This window comes from Apodemus sylvaticus, chromosome 9, assembly GCF_947179515.1.
Source record: "Apodemus sylvaticus chromosome 9, mApoSyl1.1, whole genome shotgun sequence".
In the NCBI taxonomy this organism is placed as follows: Eukaryota; Metazoa; Chordata; class Mammalia; order Rodentia; family Muridae; genus Apodemus; species Apodemus sylvaticus.
The window spans coordinates 71,557,456-71,573,558 of record NC_067480.1 but is presented as its reverse complement, the minus strand read 5'-3'; the positions used below and the strand labels follow the sequence as shown (position 1 = coordinate 71,573,558).

General features: G+C 38.5%; 1 protein-coding gene across 1 annotated transcript in view; it reads right to left on the bottom strand.

Moving 5' to 3' along the window:
- The window catches only part of LOC127692310 (adhesion G protein-coupled receptor E4), a 101,121-nt gene that overhangs the window by 17,604 nt on the left and 67,414 nt on the right, over positions 1-16,103 (bottom strand). Inside the window, exon 16 of the mRNA XM_052192523.1 lies at positions 547-642. Within this exon, the coding sequence (XP_052048483.1) occupies positions 547-642 (96 nt within the window). The remainder of the gene's footprint in view (positions 1-546; positions 643-16,103) is intronic.

Here is a 16,103-nt window from a genome sequence, read left to right as displayed (position 1 = left end):
GGTCCAACCTTTTTAAGGAAAATGAAGACAAGTTATGTGTCTTGTATCAAAGTTAATAGGTTGTAAAGTGCCAAAGTAAGGGGAAGCAAATATGTGAGTTCTCAACTCCACTGCCAAATTCAGTGGTGTCACTGATATTACCAGAGGCTAAGGCATCCTGTGGTATCTTACATAATTTTTCCATTGCTTATGTTTAGTGAGTATTGTCTTGAGTCTTCTGAAGGAAATACATACCCAATCTTGACAATGAACACATAAAAATGATAGAAAGAGATTGGGAGATTAGAGAAATAGGGAAAGAAAGTGATACGCAAGAGAGTTATGAGTGGGGTAGAGAGAGAAGTTTATATCAAGAATGCAGTAAGAAGGGTGGAAGGAGAGAAAAATTAAGGAATGAAGAAAACTATTCTACCAAACCTAGAAGCCATGGCTCTGCTCTGTAGGTCAGATTTTTAATTTCTTCTACCAAGGAACAAAGAGGAAATTTAGGTTTACATGTGGTAATGGGTCAAGTCATAAAAAGCCTTCCTGGAGAATTAAGCTTACCATTTTGGTGTGAGTAGTGGAATGAGATATTTCAGTGCTTTCACTTTCAGCTTCTTTCCATAGTCTATGAAACCACTTTTTATATTCCATCCGTACCTGGCAAAGAACAATTAGAAATATGATCATACCTGAACTTGGTTCAAGAAAAGGAAATGTATCTAACATGAGATCCAAAAGATACAAATGTGAACTACTACTCTCTGTCAATCTCATTGCAGTTCTGTATATGAATGTAAATGAACTTGTTAATTTTATTTAAATTTTATTTCCTCAACTATAAAATGCATCTATAATTAACATCAAGAGGATGGATGATGTTGTTGGTGGTGATAGTGGCACAGATGATAATAATGAAGATTTTGATAATTATTGCAATTGTATGATTGATGTAATGGTGTGGCTGGTAATGATGAATATAATGGTTATGTTATATGACTGGCAAAATATGATAAAAGGTGCATCATGATTGTGGTGATCAGAGAGGCAATGTTGATGGTAGTGATGATAGTGAGAATGATAATAGTGAATAAAACTATGATTATGATAATAATTTTGATGGTGATAATACTATATTAATGGATGTGATTTTGATAATCATGAACAGGATGAAGACTGAATGATGATGATGGTGGTAATGAAGATGAAAAGGCAGAAGATATGAGAGTGTGCCCTGGGACTAAAAATTCTGAGTTAAATCCAGGTAGGTTGCCTGTCTGTCAAACTTCCACCCCTCAGTATCTGCCTTCTGTATACCCAATATTCCACCATCCTAGTTGCCATAACTCAGTTCCAAACTGTATTGAGAGTCCTTGTACTCACAGAGACCAGCCCGGGGGCAGAGATACCCCACTCTTCTAGAGAAATCAAAGACTGCAAGAAATCCATGTGGGCTGCTCTTCTTCCAAACGTGAACTTTCTCACTATCTCAGATTCCACCAACCCTATCTCAAGTCCCTTGCATTCCTAAGTACTGTGCCCCACCCTCCAACAGGTTCACTGACCCCTTACTCTACCAGAGAGCAAGAAGACTTCTTAGGAGTCCAGAAAGAGTCCCTATAAACAACCGTTTGCATTCTCAAGCCCTGCTCTCACTCAGTACACCACCCTCCCAATCACTGTTCTTGCCTCCAACTGAAGTAGAGACCTCCTGTGGCAGAGACTCTCTCTTGTTCTAGAAACCCATACACTGGCAGGTGCTCAGCCTTTGATGGGTGCAAAGGCATCCTGTTCTATCAGAGATCAGAGACCAATCAGACTATGAGAAGTACAAGTAGGATGCCAGCCCATCAAACTCCACATTATTTTTTACTCTGCACACAAAGAACACAGCGGCTGGACTTTTTAGCCACTATACTCCAATGCTCAACTGGGGTGGAGAATTTTTGTTCTACCTGAGACAAGCCTGGGGTAAAGACTTCTAGCTCAACTAGATCTCAGCTACTGGGAGAAGTCCAGGTAGGCTGTCCACCACAAAAGCATATTCACTCTTATTATGTAGGTATCCCTCTGACTCATATCCTGTCCTGCACCCTCCTAGTTGTGCCCAAGCTTTGAACATGGGCAGAGACTCCTCACACTACCAGGGAAAAAAATCACTGGGAGAAATCCAGGTAGATTGTCAGGCCATTAAAATACTACATTCTCTCTGTGGCTCCCCAACTTATCTGTTGTTTGCTACCACCTTCTTGGTGATATCTCAGACCCTAACTGGAGCAGAGTTTCGCAGATCTAAAAAAGACACACAAGTCCACAACAATAAGAGCCCCCAACTGGGCAAGAGACTTCCCACTTTACCAGAGATCATAAAGACTGTGAAGAGTCTAGGTAGTCTGACTGCTTGTCAACCCCTCACTAATTCAGCATTTCCCAGTCTTATTACCAGTCTTGTATCTATTCATGAGCCTTTCCTCAGGCTCCAGCTGGGGCAGAGACTGTCTCTGATACCAGGGATGATACTTAATGGGAAAACCCAGATTACACAGAGGAGAAGATGAGAGAAGAGATAGAAACCAAGCAAGCAAGCAAGCAACCAACCAACCAACCAAATACAAAATAAACATACATACAAACAGACAAACAGAAAAACCCCACAACCATACAAGCAAACAGACAAACAGAAAAAACCCACAACCATACAAACAAACAAGAAAAAGCCACAACCAGCAAAGGCAAATTTGGAAAGGGGTACTGAAACCTTTAATTACCCCAAATCCAGAAATCTAGATGCTAACATATGAACACAATAAAGACCTGTCAGAGTATAATAACAAAACTAAGATATACTACTACAGTAAGCCCTGTATACTTCAATACAACAAAAAGAAGGAAAAGACCTTGAAAACTAACTTTATGAAGATTATTGTGGCCCATGAGGAGGAATGATTAGATCCCATAAGGAAATTCAGGAAAACACAAACAGTTGAAGGATATGAATAAATCTATAAATCAAACAGACAAATAAACAACAACAAAAACAGTTGTAAGAAATGAATAAAACTACTCAAGACCTGAAAATCAAAATAGGATCAATAAATTAAACACAAACTAGGGGAAAATTGGAAATAATAAAAAAATCTAGGTACATGAACAGGAACTACAGACACAATATGTCACCAACAGAATACAAGAGATCAAAACAGTATCAAAGATGTTGAAGATACAATGGGAGAAATAGACATATCAATCAAAGAAAATTTTAACTTTAACCTATGATGTACAGCATATAGGAAATTATGAAATACTGAAAAGATCAAACCTCAGAATCATACAAATGGAACAAGATTCTCAGCTTGTAGATACAGAAAATATTTCTGCAAAACCATAGAACAATAATTTTCTAACATAAAGAAGAAAACACATATAATAGTACAAGAAGCTTACAGAACATCAAAAGGTGATAATATTAAAAACATTCCGTATTCAGAAAAAGGAATAGTGAAAAGTTGCAAGGTAAAAAACCAGCAAGTAACATATAAACGTAGACCTGTTAGAATAAGACATGACGTTTTAATAGAAAGGGTAAAAGCCAGAGGGGCCTGAACTAACATCCCCCAAACTCAAGAGTCCACAGATTAAAAACCAGAATATTATATCCACCAATATTCTCAATAACTATAGATGGAGTAACCAAAATGTTTAATGATAAAATCATTTTTTAATAACCCCAAACAAAAGCTATTCACAAATGTAGTCTTATAGAAGGATGTAGTGTCTATTCTTGATTGTCAACTTGATTATATCTGGAATGAACTACAATCCAGAGTTGGAAATCTCACCTGTGATCTTGACCTTGAGGCTGGGAGATACAAGTTTCTGACCTGGATCTTGGCATGGTGATCTTGAGGCATAGTGGTTATGAATCCCAGGAGACTAAGGCAAGGAGATCTTTGAGTTCAAGGTCATCTGGGGCAAAGTAAGTCCCAGATCCAGGCATGGTGGCTCACAGTTTTAATCTTTACCATACTTTCTGTTGGAGACCTACATAACAATGTTGGAAGAAGGAAGATTCTCTCTTTGCCTGTTTGCCCGGTGGGACTGAGAAACTTCTAGATCCTTGGACTTCCATTCACAGCTGCTACTGACCATTGTTGGGAGTTAGACTACAGACTGTAAATCATCAACTAGTTCCCTTACTATATAGAAACTACCTCTATGTTCTGTGACTCTGGAGAACCATGACAAATACAAATGAACCAAAAGAAAGCTCCAATCCTAGGAGTTTAACTATACTAATGAAAATACAGACAATTAGTAATCTCACATCATCAACAACAAAAGTAAAGAAACACACACATATGTACACATGCACACACACAATACCACCACCACCAACAAAATAACAAAAATTAACAAGCACTGGTCATTGATATCTGATATCAATGGACTCAATTCTCCAATAAAAATAGTAGATATAAAAGGCGAATAGTAGATATAAAATAGGATCTACACTTCTGCTATATAAAAAAGCCTCAACAACAAAGATTGACTTTACATAAGAGGAAATGGTTGGAAAAAGATTGTCCAATCAAATGGGCCCAAGAAGACAGCTGTTATAGGCATTCTAATATTTAACAAAATAGAATTACAACTAAAATTAATCAAGAGACATAGGGAATAACATCAAAGAAAAAAAATCCATCAAGATGGTGATGTCTCAATTCCAGCCCTACAAAGGATCATAGATGAAAAATTCCAGTACAAGGAGGGAAACTACACCCTAGAAAAATCATGAAAATAATCTTCCAACAAGCCCAAAAGAAGATAGCCGTACAAATATAATTCCACCTCTAACAACGAAAATAACCAGAAACGACAATCACTAATATCACCTAACATCAATGAACTCAATTACCCAATAAAAAGACATAGACTAACAGACTGGATACATCAACAGGATCCAGCATTTTTCTGCATACAGGAAATACACCTTGGTGTCAAAGACAGAAACTACCTCAGCAAATGGTAACAAGAAAAAAAAAGTTGAAGTAGCCATTCCAATATCGAATAAATTGACATTCAAGCAAAAGTTATCAAAAAAGATAAGGAAGAATACTTCATACTCATCAGAGTAAAAATCTACCAAGATGAACTCTCAATTCTGAGCCTCTATGCTCCAAATGCAAGGCCACCCATTTTCATGAAAACAACTTTACTAAAGCTCCACGCACACATTACACTTTACACAATAACAGTGGGAGACTTCAAAACCCACTCTCAACAATGGACAGATAATGGAAACAGAAACTAAACAGATACAGTGAAACTAACTGAATTTATGAACCAAATGGATTTCACCCTAAAAGAATTTATCTTGTTCCTAGAGCACCTCATGGCATGTTCTCAAAAACTGACCATATAATTGGTCACAAAACAGGCCTCAGCACATACAAAAATATTGAAATAATCCCATGCATCCTATTAGATCACCACAGACTAAGGCTGTTCTTCAATAACAACAACAACAACAACAACAACAACAACAACAAAACCAGAATGCCCACATACAATTGGAACCTGACCAACACCCTACTCAATGATAACTTGGTCAAGGGATAAATAGAGAAAGAATTTAAAGACTTTTTAAGAACTTAATAAAAATGAAGGCACAACATACACAAACTTATGGGACACAAGGAAAGCAGTGCGAAGAGGAAAACTCATAGTTCTGCTCTAAAAAGAAACTGGAGATAGGGTATACATTAGCAGCTTAATAGCATACCTGAAAACTCTAGAACAAAAAGAAACAAATTCACCCAAGAAGAGCAAAAGGCAGGAAATAATAAATCTCAGGGCTGAAATCAACCAAGTAGAAACAAAAAGAACTATACAATGAACAAAACCAGGTGCTGGTTCTTTGAGAAAATCAACAAGATAGATAAACCCTTAGCCAGACTGACCAGAGGACACAGAGACAGTATCCAAATTAACAAAATCAGAAATGAAGGTGACATAACAACAGAAACCGAGGAACCTCTAAAATTGTCAGATCCAATTACAAAAGCCTATACTTAATAGAACTGGAAAATCTGGATGAAATGAACAATTTTCTAGACCAATACCAAATACGAAAGTTAAATCAGGATCAGATAAACCATCTAAACAGCCCCCAAACCTCTAAAGAAATAGAAGCAGTCATTAAAAGTCTCCCAACCCCCAAAAGCTCAGGAACAGATGGTTTTTGTGCAGAATTCTATCAGATACTCTAGGAAACCTTAATACCAATATTTATCAAAGTATTCAACAAAATAGAAACATATGGAACACTACCCAATTTGTTCTATGTAGCTTCTGTTACACGTACACCCAATAAAGAAGAGAACTTCAGACCGATTTCACTTATGAATATTGATACAGAAATACTCAATAAAATTCTTGCAAACCAAATTCAAGAACTCATCAAAACAATCATCCATCATGATCAAGTAGGCTTCATCCCAGAGATGCAGGAATGGTTCAATATACAGAAATCTATCAACATAAGGCACTACATAAACTAATTCAAAAAAATAAAACCATGATCATTTCATTAATGCTGAAAAAGCATCTGACTAAATTCAACATCACTTCATGTTAAAAGTCTTAGAAAGATCAGGAATTCAAGGCCCATGCTTAAACATAGTAAAAGCAATATACAGCAAACCAGTAGCCAACATCAAAGTAAATAGAGAGAAACTTGAAATAATCCTACTAATATTAGGGACTAGACAAGGCTACCCACCACCCTTTCCCTAACTATTCAATATAGTTCTCAAAATTCTAGCTTGAGCCATTATACAACAAAAGAAGGTCAAAGAGAAACACTTTGGAAAGGAAGAAGTCAAGACATCACTCTTTGCAGATGATATATGATAGTATACTTGAGTGACTCCAAATTTCCACAAGAGAACTCCTGTAGCTGAAAACCAACTTCAGCAAGATGACTGGATATAAAATAAACAAAAACAAATCAGTAGCCTCTACTCAAAGGATAAATGATCTAAGAAGGAAATTAGGGATACAGCAACTTTCACAATAATCACAAACAATATAAAATATCTTGGTAAGTTAAAGATCTGTACTGCAAGACCTTCAACTCTCTGAAGAAAGCAATAGAAGAAGACCTCAGAAGTTGAAACAATGGCATGCTCATGGATTGACAGGGTTAATATAGTAAAAGTTGCCATTTTGCCAAAAGCAATCTATAGACTTAAGGCAATCTCCATCAAAATTCCAACTTAATTCTTCATAAAGTTAGAAAGAGCAATTCTCAAATACATTTGAAGTAACAAAAACCCAGGATAGCAAAAATTGTTCTCAATAATAAAAGAACTTCTGGCAGAATCACCATCCCTGAACTCAAGCTGTACTACAGAGCAATAGTGATAAAAGCTTCATGGTGTTGGAACAGTGACAGGAAGGCAGATAAGTAGAATAGAATTAAAGACCAAGGATCTTTAATCTTTAAAATAAAGGAAGGACCACCACATAAAATCATATACAGTGAATCTAATAGAAGAGAAAGTGGGGCAAAGCCTCGAGCACATGGATACAGGGGGAAATTTCCTGAAAACCAATGGCTTATACTCTAAGATCAATAATGAACAAATGGGACCTCATAAAATTGCAAAGCTTCTGTAAGGCAAAGGACACTGTCAATAGGACAAAAATGCAACCAACAGATTGGGTAAAGATCTTTATATATCCTGCATCTGATAGAGGGTTAATTTTCAATATATACAAAGAACTCAAGAAGTTAGACTCCAGAGAACTAAATAACCCTATCTAAATATGGAGAACAGAGCTAAACAGAGAATTCTCAACTTAATAAACTCAATTGGCTAAGAAGCACCTAAAGAAATGTTCAACATCTTTATTTATCAGGGAAATGCAAATCAAATTACCCGGAGATTATACCTCACACTATTCAGAATGAATAACATAAAAATGCAGGTGACAGCAGATGCTGTCGAGAATGTGGAGAAAGAGGAACACTCCTCCATTGCTAGTTGGATTGCAAACTGGTACAACCACTTTGGACATCACTCTGGTTGTTCCTTAGAAAATTGGACACAGTACTACCTGATAACCAGGCTATATCACTCCTGAGCATATACCAAGAAGATGCTCCAATATAGAAGAAGAACCCATGCTCCAATTTGCTTATAGTAGCCATATTTATAATAGCTAGAATCTGGAAAAAAAGACAGATGTCCATTAACAGAGGGGTGGATACAGAAAATGTGGTGCATTTACACAATGGAATACTACTCAGCTATTAAAAACAATGACTTCATGAAATTCACAGGCAAATAGATGGAACTTGAAAATATCATCCTGATACACCCAGCATCCAGCGAGGAAGAGGCAGCCTGCACAGGTGAGACCAACCCTGCAGATCAGAGGATCCAGTCCATAGGCCTCTGGCAAGAGCCTTCTGGTTTCTGCCTCCAGATCAGGAACACCCTTGGCCACAGTGTGCCATCTCCAAGCACTGCAAGAAGTCAGCTATACACCCAGCAGCCAGCAAGGAGGAGACAGCCAGCACAGCCTGCTCCAGAGCTGACCGGGGCCACAGAGGTACATAGCCAAATACAGCTACAAGAGAGTGGGTCTCGGCTGCCATCTTTGCTTCTGTGACTGTGCAACCGATTGGTAGGCAGGCTTCACCATAGTAGAGGATCACTTGGGACACACCGCACCAGGACTCCACCTGCACCCAGGAACTCAGCAGCACCACAGCAGTTTGTGCCATGGGAAAGCAGCTCACCCAGGGTTGCTGAGATAGGCCTGCAGGCACACAGGAGGGGTAAGCTCCAACCAGTGACAGCAGGCCCAACTAATACCAGAGATAACCAAATGGCAAAAGGCAAACGTGGGAACGTTGCTAACAGAAATCAAAGCAATATGGCACCTTCCGAACCCAATTCTCCCACAACAGCAAGTCCTAGATACCCCAACACACCAGGAAAGCAAGATTTGGATTTAAAATCACAGGTCATGATTCTGATGGAGGGCATCATGGAGGGCTTCAAGAAGGACATAAATAACCCCCTTAAAGAAACACAGGGGAACACAAGTAAACAGGGAGAAGCCCCTGAAGAACTAAAGGAAAACACAACAAAACAGGTGAAGGAATTGAACAAAGCCATCCAGGATCTAAAGAAGGAGGTAGAAACAATAATGAAATCACAAAGGGAGTCAACTTGGACATAGAAAACCTAGGAAAGAAGTCAGGAGTCATGGATCCAATCATCAGCACTAGAATACAAGAGATAGAAGAAAGAATTTCAGATGAAGAAGATACCATAGAAAGCATTGATACAACAGTCATGAAAAATGCATAAAGCTCCTGACCCCAAAACATCTAGGAAATCCAGGACAAAATGAGAACACCAAACCTAAGGATTATAGGTATAGAAGAGAGTGAACATTTACAACTTAAAGGGCCAGGAAAATGTCTTCAACAAAATTATAGAAGAAAACTTCCCTAACTTAAAGAAAGAGATGCCCATGAACACACAAGAAGTCTACAGAAGTCCAAATAGATTTGACCAAAAAAGAAATTCCTCCCATCATATAATAATTAAAACACCAAATGTACTAAACAAAGAATATTAAAAGCAGTAAGGGAAAGGGGTCAAGTAACATATAAAGTTAGACCTATCGGAATTACACCAGACTTCTCACCAGAGACTATGAAAGCTAGAAGAACCTGGGCAGATGTCATATAGACCCTAAGGGAACACAAATGCCAACCCAGACTGCTATATACAGCAAATCTCTCAATTACCATAGATGGAGAAAACAAGGTATTTCATGACAAAAACAAATTTACATACTCTCTTTCCACAAATTCAGCCCTTCAAAGGATAATGAATGGAAAACACCAACAAAAGGAGGGAATCTACACACTAGAAAAAGCAAGAAAATAATCTTCTTTCAACAAACCCAAAAGAAGATAACCACTCAAACATAAAAATTACATCAAAAATAGCAGGAAGCAACAATCACTATTCCTTAATATCTCTTAACATCAATGGACTCAATTCCCCAATAAAAAGACATAGACTAACAGACTGGATTTGTAAAGAAGACCCAATATTTTCCTATACAGGAAATGCATCTCAGTGACAAAGACAAACACTATCCCAGAATAAAAGGCTGGAAAACAGTTTCCCAAGCAAATGGTCCCAGGAAACAAGCTGGAGTAGCCATTCTAACATCGGATAAACAGGTTCCAGTCCTGAGGCCTCTGATGGGAGCCCTCAGATCTCTCCCCTTTCAGATCCAGATCAGCCTGGGCAGCAACTCCATATCTCCAGGTCCTGCAAGAGGCAAGAGGGGCTTCCGGGCCAGCTGGGAGGAGTCAGTGTGCTCTGGTGAATCCAGCAGGCCCAGGCAGGAGCCTTCAGGTGTCTCCTTCGGGATCTGAACAGCCTGGGAAACAGCAGCCTGTCTCCAGGCAGTGCAGGAGGTAAGCTGTGCACCAGAGGCCACCTGGGAAGAGGCAGCTTGCACTGGTGAGTCCAGCACTGACAAGACCAAGTAACACCAGTGAGAACTAGATGGTGAAAGGCAAATGCAGGAACGTCACTAACAGAAATCAAGGCAATATAGCAACATCTGAACCCAATTCTCCTTTAACAGCATGTCCTGGATACCCCATCACACCAGTAAAACAAGATTTGGATTTAAAATCACTGGTCATGATGCTGCTACAGAAACACATGAAGGACATACATAAAGAAATTCAGGATGGATCAATTCGCATCCTTGTCTCCTTGTACTAAGCTCAACTCCAAATGGATCAAGGACCTCCACATAAAGCCAGACACTCTGAAGCTAATAGAAAAGAAACTGGGGAAGACCCTTGAGGACATCGGTACAGGGAGAAAGTTTCTGAACAGAACACCAATAGCGTATGCTCTAAGAGCAAGAATTGACAAATGGGACCTCATAAGGTTACAGAGTTTCTGTAAGGCAAAGGACACCATCAAGAGGACAGATCGGCAACCAACAAATTGGGAAAAGATCTTCACCAATCCTACATCAGATAGAGGGCTAATATCCAATATATATAAAGAACTCAAGAAGTTAGACTCCAGAAAACCAAACAACCATATTAAAAAATGGGGTACAGAGTTAAACAAAGAATTCTCACCTGAAGAACTTCGGATGGCGGAGAAGCATCTTAAAAAATGCTCAACTTCATTAGTCATTAGGGAAATGCAAATCAAAACAACACTAAGATTTCATCTTACACCAGTCAGAATGGCTAAGATTAAAAATTCAGGAGACAGCAGGTGTTGGAGAGGGTGTGGAGAAAGAGGAACACTCCTCCACTGCTGGTGGGGTTGCAAATTGGTACAACCACTCTGGAAATCAGTCTGGCGGTTCCTCCGAAAACTGGGCACCTCACTTCCAGAAGATCCTGCTATACCACTCCTGGGCATATACCCAGAAGACTCCCCACCATGTAATAAGGATACATGTTCTACTATGTTCATAGCAGCCCTATTTGTAATTGCCAGATGTTGGAAAGAACCCAGGTATCCCTCAACAGAAGAGTGGATGCAAAAAATGTGGTATATCTACACAATGGAGTACTATTCAGCCATTAGAAACAACGAATTCATGAAATTCTTAGGCAAATGGATGGAGCTAGAGAATATCATACTCAGTGAGGTAACCCAGACTCAAAAGGTGAATCATGGTATGCACTCACTAATAAGTGGATATTAACCTAGAAAACTGGAATACCCAAAACATAATCCACACATCAAATGAGGTACAAGAAGAAAGGAGGAGTGGCCCCTGGTTCTGGAAAGACTCAGTGAAACAGTATTCAGCAAAACCAGAACGGGGAAGTGGGAAGGGGTGGGTGGGAGGACAGGGGAAGAGAAGGGGGCTTACGGGACTTTCGGGGAGTGGGGGGGCTAGAAAAGGGGAAATCATTTGAAATGTAAATAAATTATATCGAATAAAAAAATTAAAAAAAAAAAAGAAATTCAGGAGAAAATGGATCAAAAGTTAGAAGCCCCTGCAAGGGAAACACAAAAATCATTGAAAGAAATTCAGGAGAATACAAAAACCAATAAGGAGGAAACGCAAAAAACACTTAAAGAAATACAGGAGAACTTTGGTCAACAGGCTGAGGTCATGAAAGAGGAAACACAAAAATCTCTTAAAGAATTACAGGAAAGCACAAACAAGCACAAACAAGCTAAGCAAAACCATCCAGGATCTAAAATCAGAAGTAGAAACAACTAAGAAAACTCAAAGGGAGACAACTTTGGAGATCGAAAACCTTGGGAAGAAATCAGGGGACATAGATGCAAATATCAACAACAGAATACAAGAGATAGAAGAAAGAATCTCAGATGCTGAAGATACCATAGAAACCATGGACTCAACAGTTAAAGAAAATGCAAAATGCAAAAAGCATGTAACCCAAAACATCCAGGAAATCCATGACACAATGAGAAGACCAAACCTAAGGATTATAGGCATAGATGAGAGTGAAGATTTACAACTTAAAGGGGCAGCAAATATCTCCAATAAAATTATGGAAGAAAACTTCCCTAACCTAAAGAGAGAGATGCCCATGAATATACAAGAAGCCTACAGAACTTCAAACAGACTGTACCAGAACAGAAATACCTCCCGTCACATAATAATCAAAACACCAAATGTACTAAACAAAGAAAGAATATTAAAGGCAGTAAGAGAAAAAGGCCAAGTAACATATAAAGGAAGATGTATCAGAATCACAGCAGACTTTTCACCTGAGACTTTGAAGGCTAGAAGATCCTGGGCAGATCTCATGCAGACTCTAAGAGAACACAAATGCCAGCCCAAACTACTATACCCAGCAAAACTCTCAATTACCATAGATGGAGAAACTAAGATATTCCATGACAAAACCAAGTTACCCAATATTTATCCACAAATCCAGCCCTACAAAGGATAATAGGAGGAAAACACCAATACAAAGAGGGAAACTTCACCCTGAAAAAAGCAAGATAGTAACCTTTCACCAAACCCAAAAGAAGTTAACCAATCAAATTTAAAAAATAACGTCAAAAATTACAGGAAGTAACAATCACTATTCCTTAATATCTCTTAACATCAATGGACTCAATGCCCCAATAAAAAGACATAGACTAACCGACTGGGTATGTAAACAGGACCCTACATTTTGCTGCATACAGGAAACACACCTCAGGGTCAAAGACAAACACTACCTTAGAGTAAAAGGCTGGAAGACAATTTTACAAGCAAATGGTCTCAGGAAACAAGCTGGAGTAGCCATTCTAATATCAGATGAAATTGACTTTCAACCCAAAGTCATCAAAAGAGACTCTGAGGGACACTTCTTGCTGGTCAAAGGAAAAATACAACAAGAAGAACTCTCAATCCTGAACATCTATGCTCTAAATGCAAGGGCACCCTTATTCATAAAAGAAACTTTATTAAAGCTCAAAGCACACATTGCACCTAACGCAATAATTGTGGGTGATTTCAACACTGTACTTTCCTCAATGGACCGATCAAGAAAACAGAAACTAAACAGGGACACAATGAAACTAATTGAAGCTTTGGACCAATTAGATTTAACAGATATATATAGAACATTCTATCCTAAAGCAAAAGAATATACCTTTTTCTTAGCACCTCATGGTACCTTCTCCAAAATCGACCATATAATTGGTCACAAGACAGACCTCAACAAATATAAGAAGATCGAACTAATCCCATGCCTCCTATCAGATCACTATGGAGTAAAAGTGGTCTTCAAAAGCAACAAAAACAACAGAAAACCCACATACACGTGGAAACTGAACAATATTCTACTCAATGATACCTTGGTTAAGGAAGAAATAAAGAAAGAAATTAAAGACTTTTTAGAACACAATGAAAATGAAGACACAACATACCCAGATGTATGGGACACAATGAAAGCAGTGTTAAGAGGAAAACTCATAGCTCTGAGTGCCTCCAAAAAGAAAATGGAGAGAGCATACATTACCAGCTTAATGACACACCTGAAAGCCCTGGAACAAAAAGAAGCTATTTCACCCAGGAGGAGTAGAAGGCAGGAAATCATCAAACTCAGGGCTGAAATCAATCAAGTAGAAACAAAGAGAACCATACAAAGAATCAACAAAACCAGGAGCTGGTTCTTTGAGAAAATCAACAAGATAGATAAATCCTTAGCCAGACTAACCAAAGGACACAGAGACAGTATCCAGATTAACAAACTTAGAAATGAAAAGGGAGATATAACAACAGAAACTGAGGAAATTAAAAAAAATCATTAGATCCTACTACAAAATCCTATACTCAACACAACTGGAGAATCTGGAGGAAATGGACAGTTTCCTAGACAGATATCCAACACCAAAACTAAATCAGGATCAAATAGATCACCTAAACAGTCCCATAACACCTGAAGAAATAAAAAAGGGTCATAGAAAGTTTCCCAACCAAAAAAAGCATGGGACCAGATGGCTTCAGTGCAGAGTTCTATCAGACCTTCATAGAAGACCTAACACCAATACTCTTCAAACTATTCCACAAAATAGAAACAAAAGGAACTCTACCCAACTCGTTCTATGAAGCCACAATTACACTGATACCAAAACCACACAAAGATCCAACAAAGAAAGAGAACTTCGGGCCAATTTCTCTTATGAATATTGATGTAAAAATACTTAATAAAATTCTTGCCAACCAAATCCAACAACACATCAAAACGATCATCCACCATGATCAAGTAGGCTTCATCCCAGGGATGCAGGGATGGTTCAATATAAGGAAATCCATCAATGCTATCCACTACATAAACAAACTCAAAGAAAAAAACCATATGATCATCTCATTAGATGCAGAAAAAGCATTTGACAAAATCCAGCATCCTTTCATGCTAAAAGTATTGGAAGGAACAGGAATTCAAGGCCCATACCTAAACATCATTAAAGCAATATACAGCAAACCGGTAGCCTGCATCAAACTAAATGGAGAGAAACTTGAAGCAATCCCACTAAAATCAGGGACTAGACAGGGCTGCCCCCTTTCTCCTTATCTTTTCAATATTGTACTTGAGGTACTAGCTCGGGCAATTAGACAACACAAGGAGGTCAAAGGGATACAAATTGGAAAGGAAGAAGTCAAACTATCATTATTTGCAGATGACATGATAGTCTACCTAAGTGACCCAAAAAACTCCACTAGAGAACTCCTACAGCTGATAAACAACTTCAGCAAAGTAGCAAGTTATAAAATCAACTCAAGCAAATCAGTGGCCTTCCTATACTCAAAGGATAAGCAGGCTGAGAAAGAAATCAGGGAAATGACCCCCTTCACAATAGCCACAAACAGTATAAAGTATCTTGGGGTGACTCTTACCAAACATGTGAAAGACCTGTATGACAAGAACATCAAGACTCTGAAGAAGGAAATGGAAGAAGACCTCAAAAAATGGGAAAACCTCCCATGCTCATGGATCGGCAGGATCAATGTAGTTAAAATGGCCATTTTGCCAAAAGCAATATACAGATTCAATGCAATTCCCATCAAAATCCCAACTCAGTTCTTCACAGAGTTAGAAAAAGCAATTCTCAAATTCATCTGGAATAACAAAAACCCCAGGATAGTTAAAACTATTCTCAACAACAAAAGAAATTCTGGGGGAATCAGTATCCCTGACTTCAAGCAATACTACAGAGCAATAGTGCTAAAAACTGCATGGTATTGGCACAGTGACAGACAAGTGGACCAATGGAATAGAATTGAAGATCCAGAAATGAATCCACACACCTATGGTCACTTGATCTTCGACAAAGGAGCCAAAAACATCCAGTGGAAAAAAAGATAGCCTTTTCAACAAATGGTGCTGGATCAATTGGAAGTCAGCATGCAGAAGAATGGGAAATGATCCATTCTTATCTCCATGTACTAAACTTCACTCCAAGTGGATCAAGGACCTCCATGTAAAACCAGACACACTGAAACTAATAGAAAAGAAACTGGGGAAGACCCTTCAGGACATGGGCACAGGGGAAAAATTCCTGAACAGA